The sequence below is a fragment of the Hyla sarda genome, chromosome 2, assembly GCF_029499605.1.
Source record: "Hyla sarda isolate aHylSar1 chromosome 2, aHylSar1.hap1, whole genome shotgun sequence".
NCBI classification, from domain to species: Eukaryota; Metazoa; Chordata; class Amphibia; order Anura; family Hylidae; genus Hyla; species Hyla sarda.
In genome coordinates, this window is record NC_079190.1 from 11,620,461 (window position 1) to 11,647,329 (window position 26,869).

The following is a 26,869-nucleotide window of genomic DNA, read 5'->3' on the forward strand; positions in this document are numbered from 1 at the left end:
GTCCGGGCAGTATATCTGCACATTCACTTATTTATTTCTTTTTGTGTCACTTTTTGCGAGTTGTGTGTCCACAGGATTGTCAGGATGCGGTAGCCCTTCTGGGTGTCCATCCTGGCGGTCTAGGGGAGGTGTGTGTGGCCATTAGGTTCCGAACCTCCCTGCAAACACCCCGGGTCCTCCTGCTTTGGCAGGGTACCTACCGTTATCGGCTCTGCGGGCAGATACCTTGGCTAACGCTAAGGGGGATGCCGGGAGCATTTGTGACCCCTTAGTAGCTTCGGCGAAAAGGGACATCGAACCTGGAACCTCGCAGGCACCTTTTGGTCCGGAGGCGAAGGGTAAAGTTTGTTGGGGGGGGGGGCTCTCTCCTATCGGAGAAGGGCTTGTGATAGACCGCATCCTTTTTTTAGTGTAACACGTTTGCACTTTTTCTTGCACTTTGGGTGATTCGAGAGCACGTTCCTCGGCTCTTAATTCCGGCTTTATATAGGTTATCCTCTATCGCAGCGTTTCCCAACCAGGGTTCCTCCAGTTGTTGCAAAACTACAACTCCCAGCATGCCCAGACAGCCGAAGGCTGTCTGGGCATGCTGGGAGTTGTAGTTTTGCAACAGCTGGAGGCACACTGATTGGGAAACGCTGCTCTGTCCAAAGGATAGGGGATAAGATGTATGATCGCAGGGGTCCCGCCGCTGTAAACCCCCACGACCTCGGTGGAGCCCACGACATTTTGTGGGAGGGGCAGTCATGCCCCCTCCCATAGACATGAATGGAGAGGGCGTGATGTCACTAGGAGGGCGTGACTGTGATGTCACGGCCCCGTCTCAGAGGCAGCGTCTGGCACAGAATGTCGGGGGCTGCACAGGGATCGTGGGGGTCCCCAGCAGCGGGACCCCTGTGATTATACATCTTCTCCCCTATCCAGTGTAACCCTGGGGTCATGGGGTTCCCCAGGAATCCTCCTTGCATCTGTACATGTCAGTAAGCCGATCCCGCTCGCTCACACACACAGAACCGGTTTTTCCTGTCAGTAAACGCACGGAATTATGGGAAAATCATTCACAGGAGTTTACAAACAGCGGAGACCACGTGAGAAACTCCAGGAGATGAGTCACCGACCAATGTCTTCTAATGACGGCCATTGTGGTTCGCCAGCTGGCGATTATATTGGCGCCCACAGCGTGCCGACTCCACCGCGCCCCATACATCAACTCACGGCAAGTGCCAAATCTCATACCTCATAAGTAAACATGTACAGGTGATGTTACATAAGATGGATTCCTTACAGTACGGGACCGCCCGGAGCATCAAAAACCTAAATCACTGTATATTTCAATTCTTCACTATCTCAGCTTGCTGTTAGTGAATGGCAACGTCCAGAGCCTGAAAGATGGTAAAGACCTGATACTTCTCACAGCTGAGGGTTTGTTACAATTGTATCCCGTCCGAGAATAAGCCGGAAGTTAATTTGTGAAGAGAGGCAGCAAATACAGAACGACTATGGGCTTATTCGTAATAAGAGGGAGGGGTCTGGTGTGCTTGGCCACACCCCTGAGGAGCAGCTAGTGAGCAAACTATCACAGGAGTGCCGATAACGATGGGGTGAAATGGTATTATATAAGTGTCTTTTATGGTAATATAGTTCAGTGGTCTCCAAACTGCGGCCGCCCAGATGTTGTAAAACTACAACTCCCAGCATGCCCAGACAGCCGTTGGCTGTCCGGGCATGCTGGGGGTTGTAGTTTTGCAACATCTGGGCGGCCGCAGTTCGGAGACCACTGAACTAGATTACCATAAAAGACAACTTCCAGCCATTGGCTGTCCGGGCATGCTGGGGGTTGTAGTTTTGCAACATCTGGAGGGCAGCAGTTTGGAGACCCCTGATATAGATGATTTGTCGGCTCTGCCCGCAGCCCTGACTATGGTCATTGGGAATGGAATAACCTAATCGGCCGACCCATTACCCCTGGCAGTATAGGTGTGTGAAGAGGCCGCACCCTTAAAAAAAGGTGTCCCAAGAGGCCGCACCCTTACAAAAAGGTGACCCAAGAGGCCGCACCCTTAAAAAAAGGTGACCCAAGAGGCCGCACCCTTAAAAAAAGGTGACCCAAGAGGCCGCACCCTTAAAAAAAAGGGTGACCCAAGAGGCCGCACCCTTAAAAAAAGGTGACCCAAGAGGCAGTTCAAAAAGTTATATCCCAAATAAAAAAGTACAGACCTAATACTCTTCAAACCTAGGGCAGAGGCCCAGTGGAGCAGTTGCCCATAGCAACCAATCTGCTTTCATTTTTAAATTAGGCCTCTGAAAAAGCTGGAATCTGATTGGTTGCCACGGGCAACTGCTCCCCCAATCCTCTTCCCAGGGATTGATAAAGAAACACAAGGGAGATTTTAGTATTTTTCTTCATTTTTGTGGTGAAAAAAAGCTTGGAGCTTCCGTGTTGGTGATGTCACGCCATGCCCCCTCCATTCATGTCTATGGGAGGGGGTGTGACGGCTGGTACGTGGCCATCACGCCTCTTCCCATAGACATGAGTGGAGGGGGCGTGGTGGCTGTAGTGGCCAGTCATCCGGCACAGAGCGGAGTTCCCTCAGGGCACCGGATGACTGGGGTGCCGCAGAGGAGATCGCGGGGGTCCCGTCTGGGAATGCTGGGAGTTGTAGTTTTGCAACAGCTGGAGGTAAACCGGTTGGGAATCACTACTGTAAAGGCAGCAAAAATGCAAGAAAACTGCCTAAAAACTTTTAAACCATTGAAAGTTAAAAGGAATATTTTTACGTGTTTTATTTTTATTTTTTATTTTTATATTTCTGGGGCAGCATAAAAATAGAAGGAAAAAAAAACCTATACTTGCCTACCGCCGATCCCCTGCAGCTTGCACAGTTTCCCCCAATCTCAATCCTATTTACAACACAAGTGCACAGAGCAGGACCTGTCGACTCCACCAATCAATGGCCAGGAGCGGACACCACAGCGGCCAGTAATTGGTTGGGCTGGCAGGTCCTGCATCGAACTCTTTTCTCAAAAGCAGGACGAAGAGAGAAGATCAGAGGCCAAATGGGAGCTGCGGGGACCAGGGGTAGGTAAGTATAGGGTTATTTTTCTATTTTTATGAAGTCCCAACAATAAATCTATGTTTTTATTTATTTATTTTTAATGTCTGAATATCCCTTTAAGTAGACAGCTGAAGCGGACTGCTCACTTAGTGGACAGATCCTCTACGCCTTTTCACTGTTGCGGCCATGTTTTTGGCCAAGATTTTAGCAGGTTTCAGCCAAATTGGATTTCAGACTACCGTATATACTCGAGTATAAGCAGAGTTTTTCAGCACGATTTTTCGTGCTGAAAATGACCCCCTCGTCTTATACTCGAGTGAACTCTCTGCCTGTCAGTAGTCTTCAACCTGCGGACCTCCAGATGTTGCAAAACTACAACTCCCAGCATGCCCGGACAGCCATCGGCTGTCCGGGCATGCTGGGAGTTGTAGTTTTGAAACCTCTGGAAGTCCGCAGGTTGAAAATCACTGCAGTCTTTGTCATCATCCAGACCCCCCCCCCCCCCCCTTTTTAGTTTTCTACTCACCTCCCCTCGATGGGAAGGGTGAGCTGGTCCGGGCCATCTATGCTGCAGGGACCGTCCGGTGGGGAGGATTAGTCATTGCGGGCTGTCCATTATCACCCGGGGGGCCCTTTTCTCCGCGCTCTGGGCCAGCCCCGGACTAGTGACGTTGCCTTGATGACGACGCACAGGGACGCACATGAACGTCCTTGTGCATCTTCCTCAAGGCAACGTCACTAGTCCGGGGCTGGGGCCAGCGCAGAGAAGAGGCCCCCCCGGTGAAGATGGACAGCCCGAAACGACTAACCCTCCCCACCGGACGGTCCCTGCAGCATAGATGGCCCGGACCAGCTCACCCTTCCTTCCCACTGAGGGGGGGGGGGGGGGGGGGGTGTCTGGATGATGACGAAGGCCGCAGGGGTCTTAAACTGCGGACCTCCAGAGGTTTCAAAACTACAATTTTTTTTATGTTTTATTTTTTTTATTGCTGCAACATTTTGCTCTACGTGATTTGACGGCCACACACAGCGCCCCCTGCGTCCTGCCACTGATTCTATATGACGACTTATGACATGTGAAGGTCTTCTCCGGAGCTCCTCGCACTTGGCTGCCCTTACCCTGACCCGGCGCACATCACAATATAATGTACACAACAGAGTCACCCGTAAACTATTCCCCTGCGCCCATCCTCTGAACTCCCGCTAACCCCGCGCCACAAGTGCTCTGTTTATTCCGGGCTGATGTCCCGGACAACACGACTACTTATAGAGAATGGTCAGATCTACGTTTCACATATACACTCTCTGATACGGATCTCATATTGCTGTCAGTGAATGGAAACATTCAGCGGAGACCTGTCCGGATGCTCTGCACTGAGATAGCCATACATGGTGGTCGTGCAGCAGTTCAAGTTGTGACGTCTCTAAAACTATAATGAAGAGATGGCCAGAAAACATCTCAGCGGGATCACAACATTCTGCAGCAAAACACGCCCAGCAGATGTGTGAGCGCCACAATATGTCAGGACAGGGATCGGACATCTGGATACAAACAAGAATGTCAACATTCCACCGATAACCGAGAGGGTTTCCAGTTTCATGTAACCAAAAGGTCAAATACTATGTAATGAAAAAAGGTCTATATTCTTGTTTACAAACGCTACCCTGCTCTCAGCTGAGAAGATACAATTGTATCCAGTCTAGACAATGCTCTGTGAGCTAAACATCCTGGACTCCAGACTGATACATTGTACATAGCTAGTCCTGCTCTCAGCTGAGAAGATACAATTGTATCCAGTCTAGACAATGCTCTGTGAGCTAAACATCCTGGACTCCAGACTGATACATTGTACATAGCTCATCCTGCTCTCAGCTGAGAAGATACAATTGTATCCAGTCTAGACAATGCTCTGTGAGCTAAACATCCTGGACTCCAGACTGATACATTGTACATAACTAGTCCTGCTCTCAGCTGAGAAGATACAATTGTATCCAGTCTAGACAATGCTCTGTGAGCTAAACATCCTGGACTCCAGACTGATACATTGTACATAGCTAGTCCTGCTCTCAGCTGAGAAGTGATACAATTGTATCCAGTCTAGACAATGCTCTGTGAGCTAAACACCCTGGACTCCAGACTGATACATTGTACATAGCTAGTCCTGCTCTCAGCTGAGAAGTGATACAATTGTATCCAGTCTAGACAATGCTCTGTGAGCTAAACATCCTGGACCCCAGACTGATACATTGTACATAGCTAGTCCTGCTCTCAGCTGAGAAGTGATACAATTGTATCCAGTCTAGACAATGCTCTGTGAGCTAAACACCCTGGACCCCAGACTGATACATTGTACATAGCTAGTCCTGATCTCAGCTGAGAAGTGATACATTTGTATCCAGTCTAGACAATGCTCTGTGAGCTAAACAGTCTGGACTCCAGACTGATACATTGTACATAGCCAGTCCTGCTCTCAGCTGAGAAGTGATACAATTGTATCCAGTCTAGACAATGCTCTGTGAGTTAAACCTCCTGGGCTCCAGACTGATACATTGTATATAGCTAGTCCTGCTCTCAGCTGAGAAGTGATACAATTGTATCCAGTCTAGAAAATGCTCTGTGAGCTAAACATCCTGGACTCCAGACTGATACATTGTATACAGCTAGTCCTGCTCTCAGCTGAGAAGTGATACAATTGTATCCAGTCTAGACAATGCTCTGTGAGCTAAACAGTCTGGACTCCAGACTGAAACATTGTATACAGCTAGTCCTGCTCTCAGCTGAGAAGTGATACAATTGTATCCAGTCTAGACAATGCTCTGTGAGCTAAACATCCTGGACTCCAGAGCTATGTACAGTAATAAGAGCAGGACTAGCTATGTACAATGTATAAGTCTGGAGTCCAGGATGTTTAGCTCACAGAGCATTGTCTAGACTGGATACAGTTGTCTTGTTATCTGTATTACAGACCATTCTCCAGCACACAGTGTGATGTCACCATATAAGAGAAGTTGTACTGTGCATTCATACCCTGGAGCTGTTCCAACAATGTGTAAATCACATGATTCCTCCATAAGACTCGGCAGCCATTACCCCTAATCCCTGCATTAACACCAATATCCTACTAATCCCCCAATGAGTTCACGGAGGCGGTGAGGTCACATGATCTGAGAACCTGGACAGAAGTGACCAAGACGCAAGGTGAAGCTCCTCCATATAACATAAGATACTGTAGTGATGGAAGATTGGAGAAGACCAGCACAATAAGGCCGGGTTCACACACAGCATTTGGATTCACCGCAGATTTCACCATAAGGTTGCCCTATAGATGCATTATTAGATTTGTATAAATGGATATCGATGTATAGACCCCCCCCTTACAGTGGTGCCCGAGATCAGCATTAAAGGGGTACTCCACTGCCCCAGCGTCCGGAATGTTTAGTCATAACGCTGGATGCGGGGGTCGTGATGTCACGGCCACGCCCCTCATGACCTCACACCCCCTCAATGCAAGTCTATGGGAGGGGGCGTGACGTCCGTCACGCCCCCTCCCATAGACTTGCATTGAGGGGGCGTGGTGTGACGTCACGACCCCCGCAGCCTGTACCCTGCATTCGGAACTAAATGTTCCGGACACTTGGGCAGCGGAGTACCCCTTTAAGGAACAGAATTTCCCATTGGACCGATAAGGATGGGCTCTGCCATTGAGCCCTATGTACTTAAAGGCACAGATGCCCCATGATAGCTGAATACAAGGAAGAATATTACAGCGGCTTTAATATATATATATATATATATATATATATATATATATATATATATATATATATATATATATATAATTTTTTTAAATATAGCCGTGCCCCCCGGGGGAGATTGTTTCCTAAACAAAGATGGTTACCAGGAGCTAAAGATGGAAAATTACTTCTTCTATTATAGGTAGAAGATGGAAATCTCTGGTGAAGACGCAGCATGTCCTCCAGAGAGGAGAAGAGGGAGAAGTGGAATATTGCTGAAATAGAACAAACTACGAAGTCTTAGTTCCAGCCATTCCCCATATCAATTATTTTCCCAAATTACAGCCAATGTCCCCAACCTCTAAATGTTAACCGGTTTCCATCAGGCTCCAACCTGTAACCAGTTTCCCCCCATCCTCCAAACTAGAACTAGTGTCCACCAAACCTTCAATTGGCATCCACCATCTTTTACCTCAGCCTTCGTTACAGCCATTAGCCAGTAACAATTTTTTCCCCCAACGTCCAAACAATAACCGGTTTCCATCATGCCCCATCTGTAACCAGTTTCCCCATCCTCCATCCCAGAACCAGGGTTTACCAAACCCCCATCTGGCTTCAGATTCTCCTAGTCTCGAAGTCTTATCCAGTTTCCTCAGCCTCCAACCTGGACCCATAACCAGCTTCCCCAACCTCCAAACAATATTCATTTTCCATCACCCTCCAACCTGTTACTACCCCCCCCCCCCCACCCTGCATCCTCCATCACAGAACTAGAGTTGACCAAACCTTCAACTAGCCCCACCATCCTTAACCTCAGCTATGGTTCCAGCCATTCGCCCCTAACCAGTTTTTTCCCCAACTTATCACCAGTGTTCCCAACCTCCAAACAATAGCCAGCGTCCATCACGTTCCATCTGTCACCAGTTTCCCCTAATTCTCCATTCCAGAACTAGGGTCCACCAAACTTCCATCAGTTTCCCCTTGTCTCAAACCTTTACCCAGTCACCACACAAGCACAAGTTTCCTTCTGCCTCCACACTGGCACCATTTTATTCCCAGCTAGCAACCCATAACTATGTAACCTGCGACTAGTTTCTTCCAACCTCCATAATACCACTAGTTTCCAACCCAGCATGAGTTTATTCCACTCTTAAGGTACACCCATACAGCCGACTGTCTAAGGTGTATGGTAGCCTCCTGACTCCTACAGACTTTGTAGGAGGAAAGAAAGGTCGGGCATGTTGGATTTCTACTGCTCAACCCTAGTAATGTGGGAGAGATAAGCAACCATCAGATCTGTCTTGCTGTGACTTCACAGAGAACACATGATCGCTTGGTTGTGCTAAACGTTCATTTGTATAGGGACGTCGGGAGCGATAACTGTTGGCCGACAGTTATGGATAGTGTATAGCCACTATTAGTTCCAGCCATCAACTCATAACCACTTTTCCTCCAGCCTCCAACCACGACTAGTTTCCACCGGCCTCCTTCCCAGAACCAGTGGCCTCCAACTAGCAACGTATCTCAGACCCACCACAAGATTCCTCCAATCTCCAACCCTTAACCAGCTTTCCTCAGCCTTCAAATTGGCACCAGTCATTCCCAGCGTTCAACCAATAACTATTTTCTCCCAACCTGTAACCATTGTCTACAAGCCCGTAGCAATAACCAGTTTCCATCAGTTCCCAACCGATTTACCTCAGCCTGCAATCCAACACGTCAACCGTATACCAGTTTGCCCCAATCTCCGAGCCAAGTTACCCCACTTGTAACCCAGCACCAGTCCTCCCGGCCTTAATGCATAACCAGCTTCCACCAGCATCCAACCAGGCACCATCTTACTGTAGACTGACCGATAATCTGTTTCCCATTGCCTCTAACTGGTCACTAGAAATGCTCTCCATGTCTATGCACCATAAATGGACCATCACCAATGACTGCTCTGAAGGTCCCTGCCGCCATCTGCTCACATTTTTGGTGTCTCAGACACACAATGCACTGGCATGATACCTGGCAGCCGGCAGCATTCTGCTTTCTCCAGGTCGGTGAAGACGGGAGATTTATTACGTGAATTCTGAATCCAATAAAAGCTAATTCCGCTTGGCTGCCTGGATATAATCTGGAGGACAGCGACAGGAGGCTCTGCAGGAACTGGCTCTTGTGCATAGTCTACATTTCTTACTACAGTGCAAGGCTTATGCCACACGTTACGGGTATTATTCACAGAGAATCTGCATCTAAAACCACACAGATAAGTGATGGATGTACCTGCCCAAAGACAAGTACATAGCACATCTATACAGCGCACAACAAGAAAACAATGTTATGGCCAATATACAATGCACACAGCATTCTAATGGATGTAACAATACAGGTGGAGATTTATCAAAATCTGTGTAAAGGAAAAAAGTTGCCCAGTTGCCCATAGCAACCAATCAGATCGCTTCTTTCATTTTTCAGAGGCCTTGTTAAAAATGATAGAAGCGATCTGATTGATTGCTACGGACAACTTGGCAGAGCGGGGCTCTGTGCACCGAGGACCAGCGGGGCTCTGTGCACCGAGGCTCTGTGACATGCCCCCATCTCACAGCAGGATGATTGTAAAGCCAGGAGCCTGCACAGAGCCCAGCTTGTCGTCCTCGGTGTACAGGGAGCCATGCTTGCCCTCGGTGTACAGGGAGCCATGCTTGCCCTCGGTGTACAGGGAGCCATGCTTGCCCTCGGTGTACAGGGAGCCATGCTTGCCCTCGGTGTACAGGGAGCCATGCTTGCCCTCGGTGTACAGGGAGCCATGCTTGCCCTCGGTGTACAGGGAGCCATGCTTGCCCTCGGTGTACAGGGAGCCATGCTTGCCCTCGGTGTACAGGGAGCCATGCTTGCCCTCGGTGTACAGGGAGCCATGCTTGCCCTCGGTGTACAGGGAGCCATGCTTGCCCTCGGTGTACAGGGAGCCATGCTTGCCCTCGGTGTACAGGGAGCCATGCTTGCCCTCGGTGTACAGGGAGCCATGCTTGCCCTCGGTGTACAGGGAGCCATGCTTGCCCTCGGTGTACAGGGAGCCATGCTTGCCCTCGGTGTACAGGGAGCCATGCTTGCCCTCGGTGTACAGGGAGCCATGCTTGCCCTCGGTGTACAGGGAGCCATGCTTGCCCTCGGTGTACAGGGAGCCATGCTTGCCCTCGGTGTACAGGGAGCCATGCTTGCCCTCGGTGTACAGGGAGCCATGCTTGCCCTCGGTGTACAGGGAGCCATGCTTGCCCTCGGTGTACAGGGAGCCATGCTTGCCCTCGGTGTACAGGGAGCCATGCTTGCCCTCGGTGTACAGGGAGCCATGCTTGCCCTCGGTGTACAGGGAGCCATGCTTGCCCTCGGTGTACAGGGAGCCATGCTTGCCCTCGGTGTACAGGGAGCCATGCTTGCCCTCGGTGTACAGGGAGCCATGCTTGCCCTCGGTGTACAGGGAGCCATGCTTGCCCTCGGTGTACAGGGAGCCATGCTTGCCCTCGGTGTACAGGGAGCCATGCTTGCCCTCGGTGTACAGGGTGCCATGCTCGCCCTCGGTGTAAAGGGTGCCATGCTTGCCCTCGGTGTACAGGGTGCCATGCTTGCCCTCGGTGTACAGGGTGCCATGCTTGCCCTCGGTGTACAGAGCTGATATATATATCGCCAATATGATTAGATGGTTGACCCGCAGATATTACCTTAGTGTATATGGGCTCTTAGACTTAATGCATCCTGTAACCTGGACCCTCTGGTAGTTTGGCAAACCCACCCAGTCTTATTTGAAATTTAAATATTTAATGTAACTTTTTTGGCATCTTACAACGAACGTCAAACAACGAGCAGAGAACGTGGCGAGGAGTAAAGTCCGTCTAATCCCATAAGTAAAGTACATTAGGTGCGGTTCCTGGAGACACCTATCAATAATCACTATAGTCTATGAACCAGTGTTTCCCAACGAGGGTGCCTCCAGCTGTTGCAAAACTACAACTCCAAGCATGCTGGGAGTTGTAGTTTTGCAACAGCCTGAGCCCCAAGGATACCCACTCTTTTTATTGTATATAGCAACACAGCGCCATACATATGAATGTGGCTGTGCATAGTATTGCAATTACTTGAAGCCCCTAATGGATACCGGATTCTGTGCAGTCTATGTGGGGGGTGAAAATCTACCCCTCCTATCCCGGACGGGTGAGGCTGTGATATCATCTTCTGCAGTAATGTCCTTACATAGGAGTATAACTGTCTACACCCGATATGTAAGCATGCATAAGTAATGTGCATACGGGAAACCTGCAGAGACATCATCATACGATCGAAGACCCTGTCGGCTCGAATACCTTCTCTGGAGACTCTACATGTCTGCCGTATATAAAGTATAGAAACTAATTTTTTTTGTGAGGTTGAGACACAATGGTTCTGCAGAGGAGGGCTTACTAAACAGCCTAGTCTACTACAACACTAGCCCCGCCCCTGCTGAGCAGAAGTGCTTATAAAATGGGGTGTTCTAGCCATTCTTCAAGACCATTACTCAAACAATATCTACTGGATACATAACTAGATCTTATAAATTTACAACAGTGATCTCCAGCCTGGGACTCTCTACAACTACAACTCCCAGCACAATGATTTGTAGTATTCACCCCTACTTTAAAATGCATCCGAACACCAGTCCCCCCCCCCCCCCCCAAACACAATCTACATTGCAGATGTACAGCGGTGCACCATGTTCTGCTACATCCGCTCAAGGATAAGAACATTTCTCTGCCGAAATCTTCCACATTAAACGCTTCCACCCTGTGGTCACCGATCCGGCCTCAATCCGATCAATTCCGACCTCTCCGAGTCCATTAGTGGAAATAGCTGCTGCTAAGTGATCACCATTATTTACAGTCAAAATCTCCAAACACCATCCAAGGCGAAACCTTATTAACCATTAATGATCCAGCTGTAGTCACCGTTGCAGTCCAGTCTATACATTGTAGATCTACATTCCCTGTAGTCACTATTACAGTCCAGTCTATACATTGTAGATCTACACCCCCTGTAGTCACTATTACAGTCTAGTCTATACATTGTAGATCTACACTCCCTGTAGTCACTATTACAGTCCAGTCTATACATTGTAGATCTACACTCCCTGTAGTCACTATTACAGTCCAGTCTATACATTGTAGATCTACACCCCCTGTAGTCCCTATTACAGCCCAGCCTATACATTGTAGATCTACACCCCCTGTAGTCCCTATTACAGTCCAGCCTATACATTGTAGATCTACACCCCCTGTAGTCACTATTACAGTCCAGTCTATACATTGTAGATCTACACCCCCTGTAGTCACTATTACAGTCCAGTCTATACATTGTAGATCTACACCCCCTGTAGTCACTATTACAGTCCAGTCTATACATTGTAGATCTACACTCCCTGTAGTCACTATTACAGTCCAGTCTATACATTGTAGATCTACACCCCCTGTAGTCACTATTACAGTCCAGTCTATACATTGTAGATCTACACCCCCTGTAGTCACTATTACAGTCTATACATTGTAGATCTACACCCCCTGTAGTCACTATTACAGTCCAGTCTATACATTGTAGATCTACACCCCCTGTAGTCACTATTACAGTCCAGTCTATACATTGTAGATCTACACCCCCTGTAGTCACTATTACAGTCCAGTCTATATATTGTAGATCTACACCCCCTGTAGTCACTATTACAGTCCAGTCTATACATTGTAGATCTACACCCCCTGTAGTCACTATTACAGTCTATACATTGTAGATCTACACCCCTGTAGTCACTATTACAGTCCAGTCTATACATTGTAGATCTACACCCCCTGTAGTCCCTATTACAGCCCAGCCTATACATTGTAGATCTACACCCCCTGTAGTCCCTATTACAGTCCAGCCTATACATTGTAGATCTGCACCCCCTGTAGTCACTATTACAGTCCAGTCTATACATTGTAGATCTACACCCCCTGTAGTCACTATTACAGTCCAGTCTATACATTGTAGATCTACACCCCCTGTAGTCACTATTACAGTCCAGCCTATACATTGTAGATCTACACCCCCTGTAGTCACTATTACAGTCCAGTCTATATATTGTAGAGCTACACTCCCTGTAGTCACTATTACAGTCCAGTCTATACATTGTAGATCTACACCTCCTGTAGTCACTATTACAGTCTATACATTGTAGATTTACACCCCCTGTAGTCACTATTACAGTCCAGTCTATACATTGTAGATCTACACCCCCTGTAGTCACTATTACAGTCCAGTCTATACATTGTAGATCTACACCCCCTGTAGTCACTATTACAGTCTATACATTGTAGATCTACACCCCCTGTAGTCACTATTACAGTCTAGTCTATACATTGTAGATCTACACTCCCTGTAGTCACTATTACAGTCCAGTCTATAGATTGTAGATCTATACTCCCTGTAGTCACTATTACAGTCCAGTCTATACATTGTAGATCTACACCCCCTGTAGTCACTATTACAGTCCAGTCTATACATTGTAGCAGATCTACACCCCCTGTAGTCACTATTACAGTCCAGTCTATACATTGTAGATCTACACCCCCTGTAGTCACTATTACAGTCTATACATTGTAGATCTACACCCCCTGTAGTCACTATTACAGTCCAGTCTATACATTGTAGATCTACACCCCCTGTAGTCACTATTACAGCCCAGTCTATACATTGTAGATCTACACCCCCTGTAGTCACTATTACAGTTCAGTCTATACATTGTAGATCTACACCACCTGTAGTCACTATTACAGTCCAGTCTATACATTGTAGATCTACACCCCCTGTAGTCACTATTACAGTCCAGTCTATACATTGTAAATCTACACCCCCTGTAGTCACTATTACAGTCTATACATTGTAGATCTACACCCCCTGTAGACACTATTACAGTCCAGTCTATACATTGTAGATCTACACCTCCTGTAGTCACTATTACAGTCTATACATTGTAGATCTACACCCCTGTAGTCACTATTACAGTCCAGTCTATACATTGTAGATCTACACCTCCTGTAGTCACTATTACAGTCCAGTCTATACATTGTAGATCTACACTCCCTGTAGTCACTATTACAGTCCAGTCTATACATTGTAGATCTACACCCCCTGTAGTCACTATTACAGTCCAGTCTATACATTGTAGATCTACACCCCCTGTAGTCACTATTACAGTCCAGTCTATACATTGTAGATCTACACTCCCTGTAGTCACTATTACAGTCCAGTCTATACATTGTAGATCTACACCCCCTGTAGTCACTATTAAAGCCCAGTCTATACATTGTAGATCTACACCCCCTGTAGTCACCATTACAGTCCAGTCTATACATTGTAGATCTACACCCCCTGTAGTCACCATTACAGTCCAGTCTACACATTGTAGATCTACACCCCCTGTAGTCACCATTACAGTCCAGTCTACACATTGTAGATCTACACCCCCTGTAGTCATTATTACAGTCCAGGCTATACATTGTAGATCTACACCCCCTGTAGTCACTATTACAGTCCAGTCTATACATTGTAGATCTACACCCCCTGTAGTCACTATTACAGTCCAGTCTATACATTGTAGATCTACACCCCCTGTAGTCACTATTACAGTCCAGTCTATACATTGTAGATCTACACCCCCTGTAGTCACCATTACAGTCCAGTCTACACATTGTAGATCTACACCCCCTGTAGTCATTATTACAGTCCAGGCTATACATTGTAGATCTACACCCCCTGTAGTCACTATTACAGTCCAGTCTATACATTGTAGATCTACACCCCCTGTAGTCACTATTACAGTCCAGTCTATACATTGTAGATCTACACCTCCTGTAGTCCCTATTACAGTCTAGTCTATACATTGTAGATCTACACCTCCTGTAGTCACTATTACAGTCCAGTCTATACATTGTAGATCTACACCCCCTGTAGTCACTATTACAGCCCAGTCTATACATTGTAGATCTACACCCCCTGTAGTCACTATTACAGTCCAGTCTATACATTGTAGATCTACACCCCCTGTAGTCACTATTACAGTCTATACATTGTAGATCTACACCCCCTGTAGTCACTATTACAGTCTATACATTGTAGATCTACACCCCCTGTAGTCACTATTACAGCCCAGTCTATACATTGTAGATCTACACTCCCTGTAGTCACTATTACAGTCTATACATTGTAGATCTACACCCCCTGTAGTCACTATTACAGTCCAGTCTATACATTGTAGATCTACACCCCCTGTAGTCACTATTACAGTCCAGTCTATACATTGTAGATCTACACCCCCTGTAGTCACCATTACAGTCCAGTCTATACATTGTAGATCTACACCCCCTGTAGTCACTATTACAGTCCAGTCTATACATTGTAGATCTACACCCCCTGTAGTCACTATTACATTCTATACATTGTAGATCTACATTCCCTGTAGTCACTATTACAGCCCAGTCTATACATTGTAGATCTACACCCCCTGTAGTCACTATTACAGTCTATACATTGTAGATCTACACCCCCTGTAGTCACTATTACAGTCCAGTCTATACATTGTAGATCTGCACCCCCTGTAGTCACTATTACAGTCCAATCTATACATTGTAGATCTACACCCCCTGTAGTTACTATTACAGTCCAGTCTATACATTGTAGATCTGCACCCCCTGTAGTCACTATTACAGTCTATACATTGTAGATCTACACCTCCTGTAGTCACTATTACAGTCTAGTCTATACATTGTAGATCTACACCCCCTGTAGTCACTATTACAGTCCAGTCTATACATTGTAGATCTACACCCCCTGTAGTCACTATTACAGTCCAGTCTATACATTGTAGATCTACACCCCCTGTAGTCACTATTACAGTCCAGTCTATACACTGTAGATCTACACCCCCTGTAGTCACTATTACAGCCCAGTCTATACATTGTAGATCTACACCCCCTGTAGTCACTATTACAGTCTATACATTGTAGATCTACACTCCCTGTAGTCACTATTACAGTCCAGTCTATACATTGTAGATCTACACCCCCTGTAGTCACTATTACAGTCCAGTCTATACATTGTAGATCTACACCCCCTGTAGTCACTATTACAGTCTATACATTGTAGATCTACACTCCCTGTAGTCACTATTACAGTCCAGTCTATACATTGTAGATCTACACCCCCTGTAGTCACTATTACAGTCCAGTCTATACATTGTAGATCTACACTCCCTGTAGTCACTATTACAGTCCAGTCTATACACTGTGGTTTGGATCTCACCCATCTCCTTCCCCCGGGGGTTGGTTTATTTTAGCATTTTTTGGCAGCCTCATGGTCAGCGCACATGATCTATAGTCACTATACACAAGAGAAGAGGAAGCCGAGCCCTGTCATGACCACCACGAGACTCTTCCTTGGTTACACTGTTATATTGTTAGTAAATATACAGAGCCCCGACCTATTTCCATGTATTTACACCATTTGTTCCGATATTCAAGACTTCCTGCCGATGGGTTGGGAAGAAGGTGACGGGTGGGGTGGGGGGGGGGGGGGGGGGTTATCTCCGATCTCTCACTATGGATTCAAAGGGTTAATAGAAAAACGTGCAACAATAGAGTAATGACCCCCAACGTGTACACACTATAATCTAATAAGTGATGACATCAGAGGTGATAACTAATGTAAATAAAAGCAGAATCACTGCATAATATGAACGGTGACGTAATTTTCTAATGCATTCTCTCACTGTGCTCTGTGAGCTAAACAGCTTGGATTACAGAGTGATACATTGTACATACTGTAGCTCAGCGTTTCCCAAACAGGAAGCCTCCAGCTGTTTCAAAACTACAACTTCTTGCATGCCCGGACAGCCAACGGCTGTCAGGGCATGCAAGGAGTTGCAGTTTTGCAACAGCTGGAGGCACCCTGTTTGGGAAACACTGCTGTAGCTGGTCCTACTCTTTGCTGAAAAGTGATACAATTGTATCCAGTCTAGACAATGCTCTGTGAGCTAAACAGCCCGGACTCCAGACTGATACATTGTACATAGCTAGTCCTGCTCTCAGCTGAGAAGTGATACAATTGTATCCAGTTTGGACAATGCTCTGTGAGCTAAACATCCTGGACTCCAGATTGATACATTGTACATAACTAGTCCTGCTCTCAGCTGAGAAGTGATGCAATTGTATGCAGTCTGGACAATGCTCTGTGAGCTAAACATCCTGGACTCCAGACTGATACATTGTATATAGCTAGTCCTGCTCTCAGCTGAGAAGATACAACTGTATCCAGTCTAGACAATGCTCTGTGAGCTAAACATCCTGGACTCCAGACTGATACATTGCACATAGCTAGTTCTGCTCTCAGCTGAGAAGTGATACAAATGTATCCAGCCTAGACAATGCTCTGTGAGCTAAACATCCTGGACCCCAGACTGATACATTGTACATAGCTAGTCCTGCTCTCAGCTGAGAAGTGATACAATTGTATCCAGTCTAGACAATGCTCTGTGAGCTAAACATCCTGGACCCCAGACTGATACATTGTACATAGCTAGTCCTGCTCTCAGCTGAGAAGTGATACAATTGTATCCAGTCTAGACAATGCTCTGTGAGCTAAACATCCTGGACTCCAGACTGATACATTGTACATAGCTAGTCCTGCTCTCAGCTGAGAAGTGATACAATTGTATCCAGTCTAGGCAATGCTCTGTGAGCTAAACATCCTGGACTCCAGACTGATACATTGTACATAGCTAGTCCTGCTCTCAGCTGAGAAGTGATACAATTGTATCCAGTCTAGACAATGCTCTGTGAGCTAAACATCCCGGACTCCAAACTGATACATTGTACATAGCTAGTCCTGAATTGTGAGCGCCGCTCTGGTGGTGACTGGAGTAACAGACCTGACAGAACTCAGGATAACCCGAGGTTTTATGGTTTTGGCTTTCAGTCTCTTGGCATGGAAAGGACTTTACACAGAGGGAGGTTCGTTACAATGTTCCCATATAGGCAGAGCAGCCCAACAATGTGCGGATTAGTGACACAAAGTGACGGAGCTCTGCACACAACACACACTGTAATACCGGGAGGGAATGTTTGCCGAGGGCCGAGCCCCTGGATCAGAAAACACAACAACGTATAAGAAACATGGCCGCTCATCCTGTGGCAAAATAATGGATCCCCCCCACACGTGTATCACCAACGTATCCCCAACGTATCCCCAACGTATCCCCAACGTATCCCCAACGTATCCCCAACGTATCACCAATGTATCCAACTTCACAACAAGGAGCACACATAGCTACAAAAATCTCTCCTGCGCTGTAACTTCGTTACAATGTATCAGTCTGTAGTCCACGGAGAAGTGTTAAAGGGGTACTCCACTGCCCCAGCGTTCGGAACGCAGGGTGCGGGGGTCGTGGTGTCACGCCACGCCCCTCAATGCAAGTCTATGGGAGGGGGCGTGGCATCCGCCACGCCCCCTCCCATAGACTTGCATTGAGGGGCGTGGCGTGACACCACGACCCCCGCACCCAGCGTTCGGAACAAAATGTTCCGAACACTGGGGCAGTGTAGTACCCCTTTAAGACAATAGTAACAGCCCCTCAGCTGTGAGAAGTATCAGGTCTGCACAGGTTTCCAGTCACTAATGGGGAAGATTTATCAAAACCTGTGGAGAGGAAAAGTTGCCCAGTTGCCCATAGCAACCAATCAGATCGCTACTTTCATTTTTAAAGGGGCCTGTGCAAAATGAAAGCAGCGATCTGATTGGTTGCTATGGGCAACTGGGCAACTACTCCTCTGCACAGGTTTTGATAAATCTCCTAGATGTCAACACGAATGTTCCAATTCATCGGCAGAAAGCGGAGATCTTGAAATGGCGGAAACTGAAAGAAGCGAACGGGAAGACGTAGAACATTTTCTCAGAATTCTGTACTACTGCGCAGATCGTTACCTGAACCATAAGAGTGCGCAAAATTACTGAGCTGCATTTTTTTTTTCTTTTCTAAAAATAGCGCCACCCCCGTCTTCAGGTTGCGTGTGACACTGCAGCGCGGTTGCATTGAAGTGAACAGAGCAGCGTTGTATTACCACACACAGCCTGAAAACAGTGGTGGCGCCTTTTTTCTAGAAATAAATATTCAATTTCGATAATTTTAACCATTTGACATCCCCCGGGGTGTTGTCCCTTACTGGTCCGTACGTGTCAGTCTTCACTGCCGCACTAGAATTCAATGAACAGGGGTATAGGCAAAATAGGCAGCCCCCCAGGGCGCACTACAGTTAGCACGCATACGAAGCACCCGCCAATCCAGCAAAACCCTGCCACCCCAGTAGTAAGGAGATTACATGAGGAGGAGGTTTGTTACAGTGTATCACCCCAGTAGTAAGGTGATTACATGAGGAGGAGGTTTGTTACAGTGTGTCACCCCAGTAGTAAGGAGATTACATGAGGAGGGGGTTTGTTACAGTGTGTCACCCCATTAGTAAGGAGATTACATGAGGAGGAGGTTTGTTACAGTGTGTCACCCCAGTAGTAAGGAGATTACATGAGGAGGAGGTTTGTTACAGTGTGTCACCCCAGTAGTAAGGAGATTACATGAGGAGGAGGTTTGTTACATTGTGTTACCCCAGTAGTAAGGAGATTACATGAGGAGGAGGTTTGTTACAGTGTGTCACCCCAGTAGTAATGAGATTACATGAGCAGGGGGTTTGTTACAGTGTGCCACCCCAGTAGTAAGGAGATTACATGAGGAGGTTTGTTACAGTGTGTTACCCCAGTAGTAAGGAGATTACATGTGGAGGTTTGTTACATTGTGTCACCCCAGTAGTAAGGAGATGACATGAGGAGGAGGTTTGTTACAGTGTGTCACCCCAGTAGTAAGGAGATTACATGAGGAGGAGGTTTGTTACAGTGTGTCACCCCAGTAGTAAGGAGATTACATGAGGAGGAGGTTTGTTACAGTGTGTTACCCCAGTAGTAAGGAGATTACATGAGGAGGAGGTTTGTTACAGTGTGTCACCCCAGTAGTAATGAGATTACATGAGCAGGGGGTTTGTTACAGTGTGCCACCCCAGTAGTAAGGAGATTACATGAGGAGGTTTGTTACAGTGTGTTACCCCAGTAGTAAGGAGATTACATGTGGAGGTTTGTTACATTGTGTCACCCCAGTAGTAAGGAGATGACATGAGGAGGAGGTTTGTTACAGTGTGTCACCCCAGTAGTAAGGAGATTACATGAGGAGGAGGTTTGTTACAGTGTGTCACCCCAGTAGTAAGGAGATTACATGAGGAGGAGGTTTGTTACAGTGTGTCACCCCAGTAGTAAGGAGATTACATGAGGAGGAGGTTTGTTATAGTGTGTCACCCCAGTAGTAAGGAGATTACATGAGGAGGTTTGTTACAGTGTGTCACCCCATTAGTAAGGAGATTACATGAGGAGGAGGTTTGTTACAGTGTGCCACCCCATTAGTAAGGAGATTACATGAGGAGGAGGTTTGTTACAGTGTGCCACCCCAGTAGTAAGGAGATTACATGAGGAGGAGGTTTGTTACAGTGTGTCACCCCAGTAGTAAGGAGATTACATGAGGAGGAGGTTTGTTACATTGTGTCACCCCAGTAGTAAGGAGATTACATGAGGAGGAGGTTTGTTACAGTGTGTCACCCCAGTAGTAAGGAGATGACATGAGGAGGAGGTTTGTTACAGTGTGTCACCCCAGTAGTAAGGAGATTACATGAGGAGGAGGTTTGTTACAGTGTGTTACCCCAGTAGTAAGGAGATTACATGAGGAGGAGGTTTGTTACATTGTGTCACCCCAGTAGTAAGGAGATTACATGAGGAGGAGGTTTGTTACAGTGTGTCACCCCAGTAGTAAGGAGATTACATGAGGAGGAGGTTTGTTACAGTGTGTCACCCCAGTAGTAAGGAGATTACATGAGGAGGAGGTTTGTTACAGTGTGTCTCCCCAGTAGTAAGGAGATTACATGAGGAGGAGGTTTGTTACAGTGTGTCTCCCCAGTAATAAGGAGATTACATGAGGAGGAGGTTTGTTACAGTGTGTCACCCCAGTAGTAAGGAGATTACATGAGGAGGTTTGTTACAGTGTGTCACCCCAGTAGTAAGGAGATTACATGAGGAGGAGGTTTGTTACAGTGTCACCCCAGTAGTAAGGAGATTACATGAGGAGGAGGTTTGTTACAGTGTCACCCCAGTAGTAAGGAGATTACATGAGGAGGAGGTTTGTTACAGTGTGCCAGCCCAGTAGTAAGGAGATTACATGAGGAGGTTTGTTACAGTGTGTCACCCCAGTAGTAAGGAGATTACATGAGGAGGAGGTTTGTTACAGTGTGTCATCCCAGTAGTAAGGAGATTGCATGAGGAGGAGGTTTGTTACAGGGTGTCACCCCAGTAGTAAGGAGATTACATGAGGAGGAGGTTTTTTACAGTGTCACCCCAGTAGTAAGGAGATTACATGAGGAAGAGGTTTGTTACAGTGTGCCAGCCCAGTAGTAAGGAGATTACATGAGGAGGTTTGTTACAGTGTGTCACCCCAGTAGTAAGGAGATTACATGAGGAGGTTTGTTACAGTGTGTCACCCCAGTAGTAAGGAGATTACATGAGGAGGAGGTTTGTTACAGTGTGTCATCCCAGTAGTAAGGAGATTGCATGAGGAGGAGGTTTGTTACAGTGTGCCACCCCAGTAGTAAGGAGATTACATGAGGAGGAGGTTTGTTACAGGGTGTCACCCCAGTAGTAAGGAGATTACATGAGGAGGAGGTTTTTTACAGTGTGTCACTCCAGTAGTAAGGAGATTACACGAGGAGGAGGTTTGTTACAGTGTGTCACCCCAGTAGTAAGGAGATTACACGAGGAGGAGGTTTTTTACAGTGTGTCACTCCAGTAGTAAGGAGATTACACGAGGAGGAGGTTTGTTACAGTGTCACCCCAGTAGTAAGGAGATTACATGAGGAGGAGGTTTGTTACAGTGTGCCAGCCCAGTAGTAAGGAGATTACATGAGGAGGTTTGTTACAGTGTGTCACCCCAGTAGTAAGGAGATTACATGAGGAGGAGGTTTGTTACAGTGTGTCACCCCAGTAGTAAGGAGATTACATGAGGAGGAGGTTTGTTACAGTGTGTCACCCCAGTAGTAAGGAGATTACATGAGGAGGAGGTTTGTTACAGTGTGTCACCCCAGTAGTAAGGTGATTACATGAGGAGGAGGTTTGTTACAGTGTGTCACCCCAGTAGTAAGGAGATTACATGAGGAGGAGGTTTGTTACAGTGTGTCACCCCAGTAGTAAGGAGATTACATGAGGAGGAGGTTTGTTACAGTGTGTCCCCCCAGTAGTAAGGAGATTACATGAGGAGGAGGTTTGTTACAGTGTGTCACCCCAGTAGTAAGGAGATTACATGAGGAGGAGGTTTGTTACAGTGTGTCACCCCAGTAGTAAGGAGATTACATGAGGAGGAGGTTTGTTACAGTGTGTCATCCCAGTAGTAAGGAGATTGCATGAGGAGGAGGTTTGTTACAGTGTGCCACCCCAGTAGTAAGGAGATTACATGAGGAGGAGGTTTGTTACAGGGTGTCACCCCAGTAGTAAGGAGATTACATGAGGAGGAGGTTTTTTACAGTGTGTCACTCCAGTAGTAAGGAGATTACACGAGGAGGAGGTTTGTTACAGTGTCACCCCAGTAGTAAGGAGATTACATGAGGAGGAGGTTTGTTACAGTGTGCCAGCCCAGTAGTAAGGAGATTACATGAGGAGGTTTGTTACAGTGTGTCACCCCAGTAGTAAGGAGATTACATGAGGAGGAGGTTTGTTACAGTGTCACCCCAGTAGTAAGGAGATTACATGAGGAGGAGGTTTGTTACAGTGTCACCCCAGTAGTAAGGAGATTACATGAGGAGGAGGTTTGTTACAGTGTCACCCCAGTAGTAAGGAGATTACATGAGGAGGAGGTTTGTTACAGTGTGTCACCCCAGTAGTAAGGAGATTACATGAGGAGGAGGTTTGTTACAGTGTGTCACCCCAGTAGTAAGGAAATTACATGAGGAGGTTTGTTACAGTGTGTCACCCCAGTAGTAAGGAGATTACATGAGGAGGAGGTTTGTTACAGTGTGTCACCCCATTAGTAAGGAGATTACATGAGGAGGAGGTTTGTTACAGTGTGTCATCCCAGTAGTAAGGAGATTGCATGAGGAGGAGGTTTGTTACAGTGTGCCACCCCAGTATTAAGGAGATTACATGAGGAGGAGGCTTGTTACATTGTGCCACCCCAGTAGTAAGGAGATTACATGAGGAGGAGGTTTGTTACAGTGTGTCACCCCAGTAGTAAGGAGATTACATGAGGAGGAGGTTTGTTACAGTGTGTCACCCCAGTAGTAAGGAGATTACATGAGGAGGAGGTTTGTTACAGTGTGTCACCCCAGTAGTAAGGAGATTACATGAGGAGGAGGTTTGTTACAGTGTGTCACCCCAGTAGTAAGGAGATTACATGAGGAGGAGGTTTGTTACAGTGTGTCACCCCAGTAGTAAGGAGATTACATGAGGAGGAGGTTTGTTGCAGTGTGTCACCCCAGTAGTAAGGAGATTACATGAGGAGGAGGTTTGTTACAGTGTGTCACCCCAGTAGTAAGGAGATTACATGAGGAGGGGGTTTGTTACAGTGTGTCACCCCAGTAGTAAGGAGATTATATGAGGAGGAGGTTTGTTACAGTGTGTCACCCCAGTAGTAAGGTGGCAAGGGGAGGCAAAAGTAGCTTTCGCCTAGGGTGGCAAAAATCCATGCACCAGCCCTGGGTATAGACCCTATAAGAGGGGACACAGAGTGGTGGTCCCTTCATTCTCAGGATTGGAGGGGGTCTTTCCTGATCATGGATTGTTGGTAGACCGAGATGGGAATAACAGAGCCAAATCAAGAGTCTGGTAAGGAAGGGTAACAGTACCCATAAATGGAACAAATCCACATCCTGGATCCCAGTCGCGCTTGACATGTCACGTATGGCCAGAATAAAAAAAAAAAAATAAGCTGATTTTTTTTTTCAAAAACAACGCCACCCCTGTCCTAAGGATGTGTGCGGTATTGCAGTTCAGTTTTATTGAAGTGAATGAAGCCACGATGTAATACTACACACAACCTGAGGAAGGGGTGGCGCTGCTCATCTCCAGCAGTGTAAAACCAGTGTTAAAATGGATGGGTGACAACTTAAAACCCTGGCATGTCTGTGGCGTGTGGCCTCATCCAGAGGACATATACTGCACAGCGGTGTGTTACCTAAACAGTGTGCCTCCAGCTGTTGCAAACCTACAACTACAACTGTCAGGGCATGCTGAGAGTTGTAGTTTTCCAACAGCCGGAGGCACCCCGGTTGGGGAACACTGAGCTGGAGAGTGACTGGTTGGTGATCACTGACCTTATGTGGACTCAAGACTGACACACTGTAACGCTTCATCAGCACAGGAGATAGCTGTGTGCAGCGGATACATTGGTCATACACTATAGATACAATCTTACAGTTGCAAAAAAACAAAAAACCATCATGTGAACCAAACCGGAAAACCATGACCATTCTCCCTGAATAACTAAAGGGTTAATCCAAGTCTCCATGCTTGTTGTATAATAACTATATAACAGCCGGGGGGCGGGCGGGGGACTTTTATATGGGGGGGGGGGGACCTCTCTTCCTGCATGATTCAAGTCTAGAGAGCGTTCCGCAGGGCACCCTGACCCTACATGGGTTAATAGATCTGGTAAGTACCATAACTCCCAGCATGTTCTGTAATAACTATATAATAGTCCCTGAGCTCTGGATATTATAATTTGTAACCTACTTACAGGGATGATTCTTCAGGGATCCTTGGCTCTGAAAGGGTTAATAGTAAGTCTACACCAGTCTGTAATAAGTATATAATAGACTCAGAGCTCTGGATATTATAACACAGAAAAGTGGAAGGGGGGGAGGGGGTAATATAATACGCAGCACATAACCCACCTACAGGGATGGTTCTTCCAAGATCCTTGGCTCTGCAAGGGTTAATAGATTAAGTAAATCCCATTATAATAAGTATATAATGAACAGAGAGCTCTGGATAGTATCATAAGGGACGGTGTAAAGTGAGGAGGGGGGGGGGGGGGGGGCGCTCCTTCTTAAAGTGCCAAACCCAATGATCATTTTGCAGGGTTCTCCAGATCTTGAAGGGTTAATACACACAAAGCAGATCCCGTTGTGAATTGTTAGAACTATATAATAGACACCGAGCGCTGGATATTATAATAGACGATGGGGGGGGGGGGTCTAATACACAACAGCCTCCTGCATACAGAAGCTTCGTCCAGTGATTAGTCTTCAGCTCTCCTTGGCACTGCAAGGGTTAATCGATCAGCCACAAGTCGCCAGGACCGACCTGTAATAACTCTATATAACAGACACCGGATGTGATCATTGAGGATTAGGTAGGGGGGGGGGGGGGGGGTCTTCCACTGCAAGAACCATGCCTGGGGATCCTTCTGAAGGGCTCCCTGGATCTCTAAGGGTTAATACACAAAAATACCAATCTCTGTGTCTGAACTGTAATAACTATATAATAGACACCGAGCGCTGGATATTATACTAATATACAACGGCCTCAAGCGAACCGAATCCATGTCCAGTGATCCTTCTTCAGGCATCATTGGTTCTGCAAGGGTTAACGGAATAAGTAAAAAAAAAAAAAAATACCAGTCTCTACCCCCGAACTGTAATAACTCTATAACAGACACCGAGCGCTGGATATTGTAACAGAGGTGACTAATATAAAGGCAGCCCCAAGTCCGGCCATCGTTCTGCTCCAGTGATCTCTAAAGGGTTAATTCAGGACACTTCCCTGTTAATAGACGCCGAGCTCTAGATCAGTGTTCTCCAAACCGCGGTGCCTCCAGCTGTTGCAAAGCTACAACTCCCAGCATGCCCGGACAGCCTCCGGCTGTCCGGGCATGCTGGGAGTTGTAGCTTTGCAACAGCTGGAGGCACCCTGATTGGGAAACACTCTTCCAGATACTATTATACAGCCCCCCCCCCTTTAATGTGCAGGACTCTGGCTCCACAAGGGTTAACCAGTGAGTACATACCAGTCTGTAATAACGATATACAGTAAACAGCCAGAGATCTGGATATTATAACAGGAGTGGGGGAGGGAGTAGCAGACCCAGGTACGTCCAGTGATCATTCTGCAGGGCTCCATGGCTCTGCAGGGGTTAATTTTTTTTTTTTTTTTTATGTAATAACTATATACCCCCCCCTCCTGTATGAGCAGTATACAGCGCCTCATCCCGCAGGGCTCCCCGGCTGTAGAAGGGTTAATAGTATATGTAAAGTATAGTATTGAGAGAGTGTGTGTATATATATATATATATATATATATATATATATATATATACACATAAAGAATTGTATTTAGCATATACTCACACTATATATATATATATATATATATATATATACATACATACATACATACATACATAAAGGATAGTATTTAGTATATACACACCAGTCTCTAATAACTATATCATAGCCTGAGCCCTGGATATTATAAGAGAGGGGGAGCAGTGAGCAGCAGAGCGCTTATTCTGCAGGGCTGCCCGGGTGTGTAAGGGTTAATCCGGGTGAGTTGTGTAGTAATCGTATAACAGCTCACCTGTCCCGGGGGGGGGATGAGGCTCCGGGTACCGTCTGCAGGAGATGCCAATCCCCGGAGCTGCAGCGCGCGCTACTAACTCTGCCAGTGGGCGGGGCCTTAGTGTGGAGAGGGGAGGTGGAGGGGGAGGGCGCGGCTGCCGCGGAGCATTATGGGAGATGTAGTGTTGTGTGTGATGCTGGTGAGAAGTTTTTTTTTTTTTTTTTTTTCTGAAAAGAAATTATGTAACTTTTCTCTTTTTGGATACTACAAACTGTATCCTAGGAATCACAATGTAGTTTAATTCCATTTAAATTAATCTAAATGTTTAGAATAAGAAATGATTCCAGATGTAAAAA

General features: G+C 46.6%; 1 protein-coding gene across 3 annotated transcripts in view; it reads right to left on the reverse strand.

The window, feature by feature from the left end:
• CAPN5 (calpain 5) overlaps window positions 1-26,617 on the reverse strand; it is a 93,115-nt gene extending 66,498 nt beyond the window's left edge. The window contains exon 1 of one of the 3 annotated variants that reach the window (XM_056561160.1): window positions 26,532-26,617. Coding sequence is in view for 1 of the 3 variants with exons in the window: in XM_056561159.1 (XP_056417134.1) it covers window positions 1,237-1,251 (15 nt within the window). In the remaining 2 variants the exon portion in view is untranslated. Of the gene's footprint in view, window positions 1-1,236; window positions 1,330-2,217; window positions 2,285-26,531 lie in introns of those variants that run through there. The other 2 variants (XM_056561161.1, XM_056561159.1) reach the window with 2 other exon arrangements.
• Window positions 26,618-26,869: the final 252 nt, after the last annotated feature.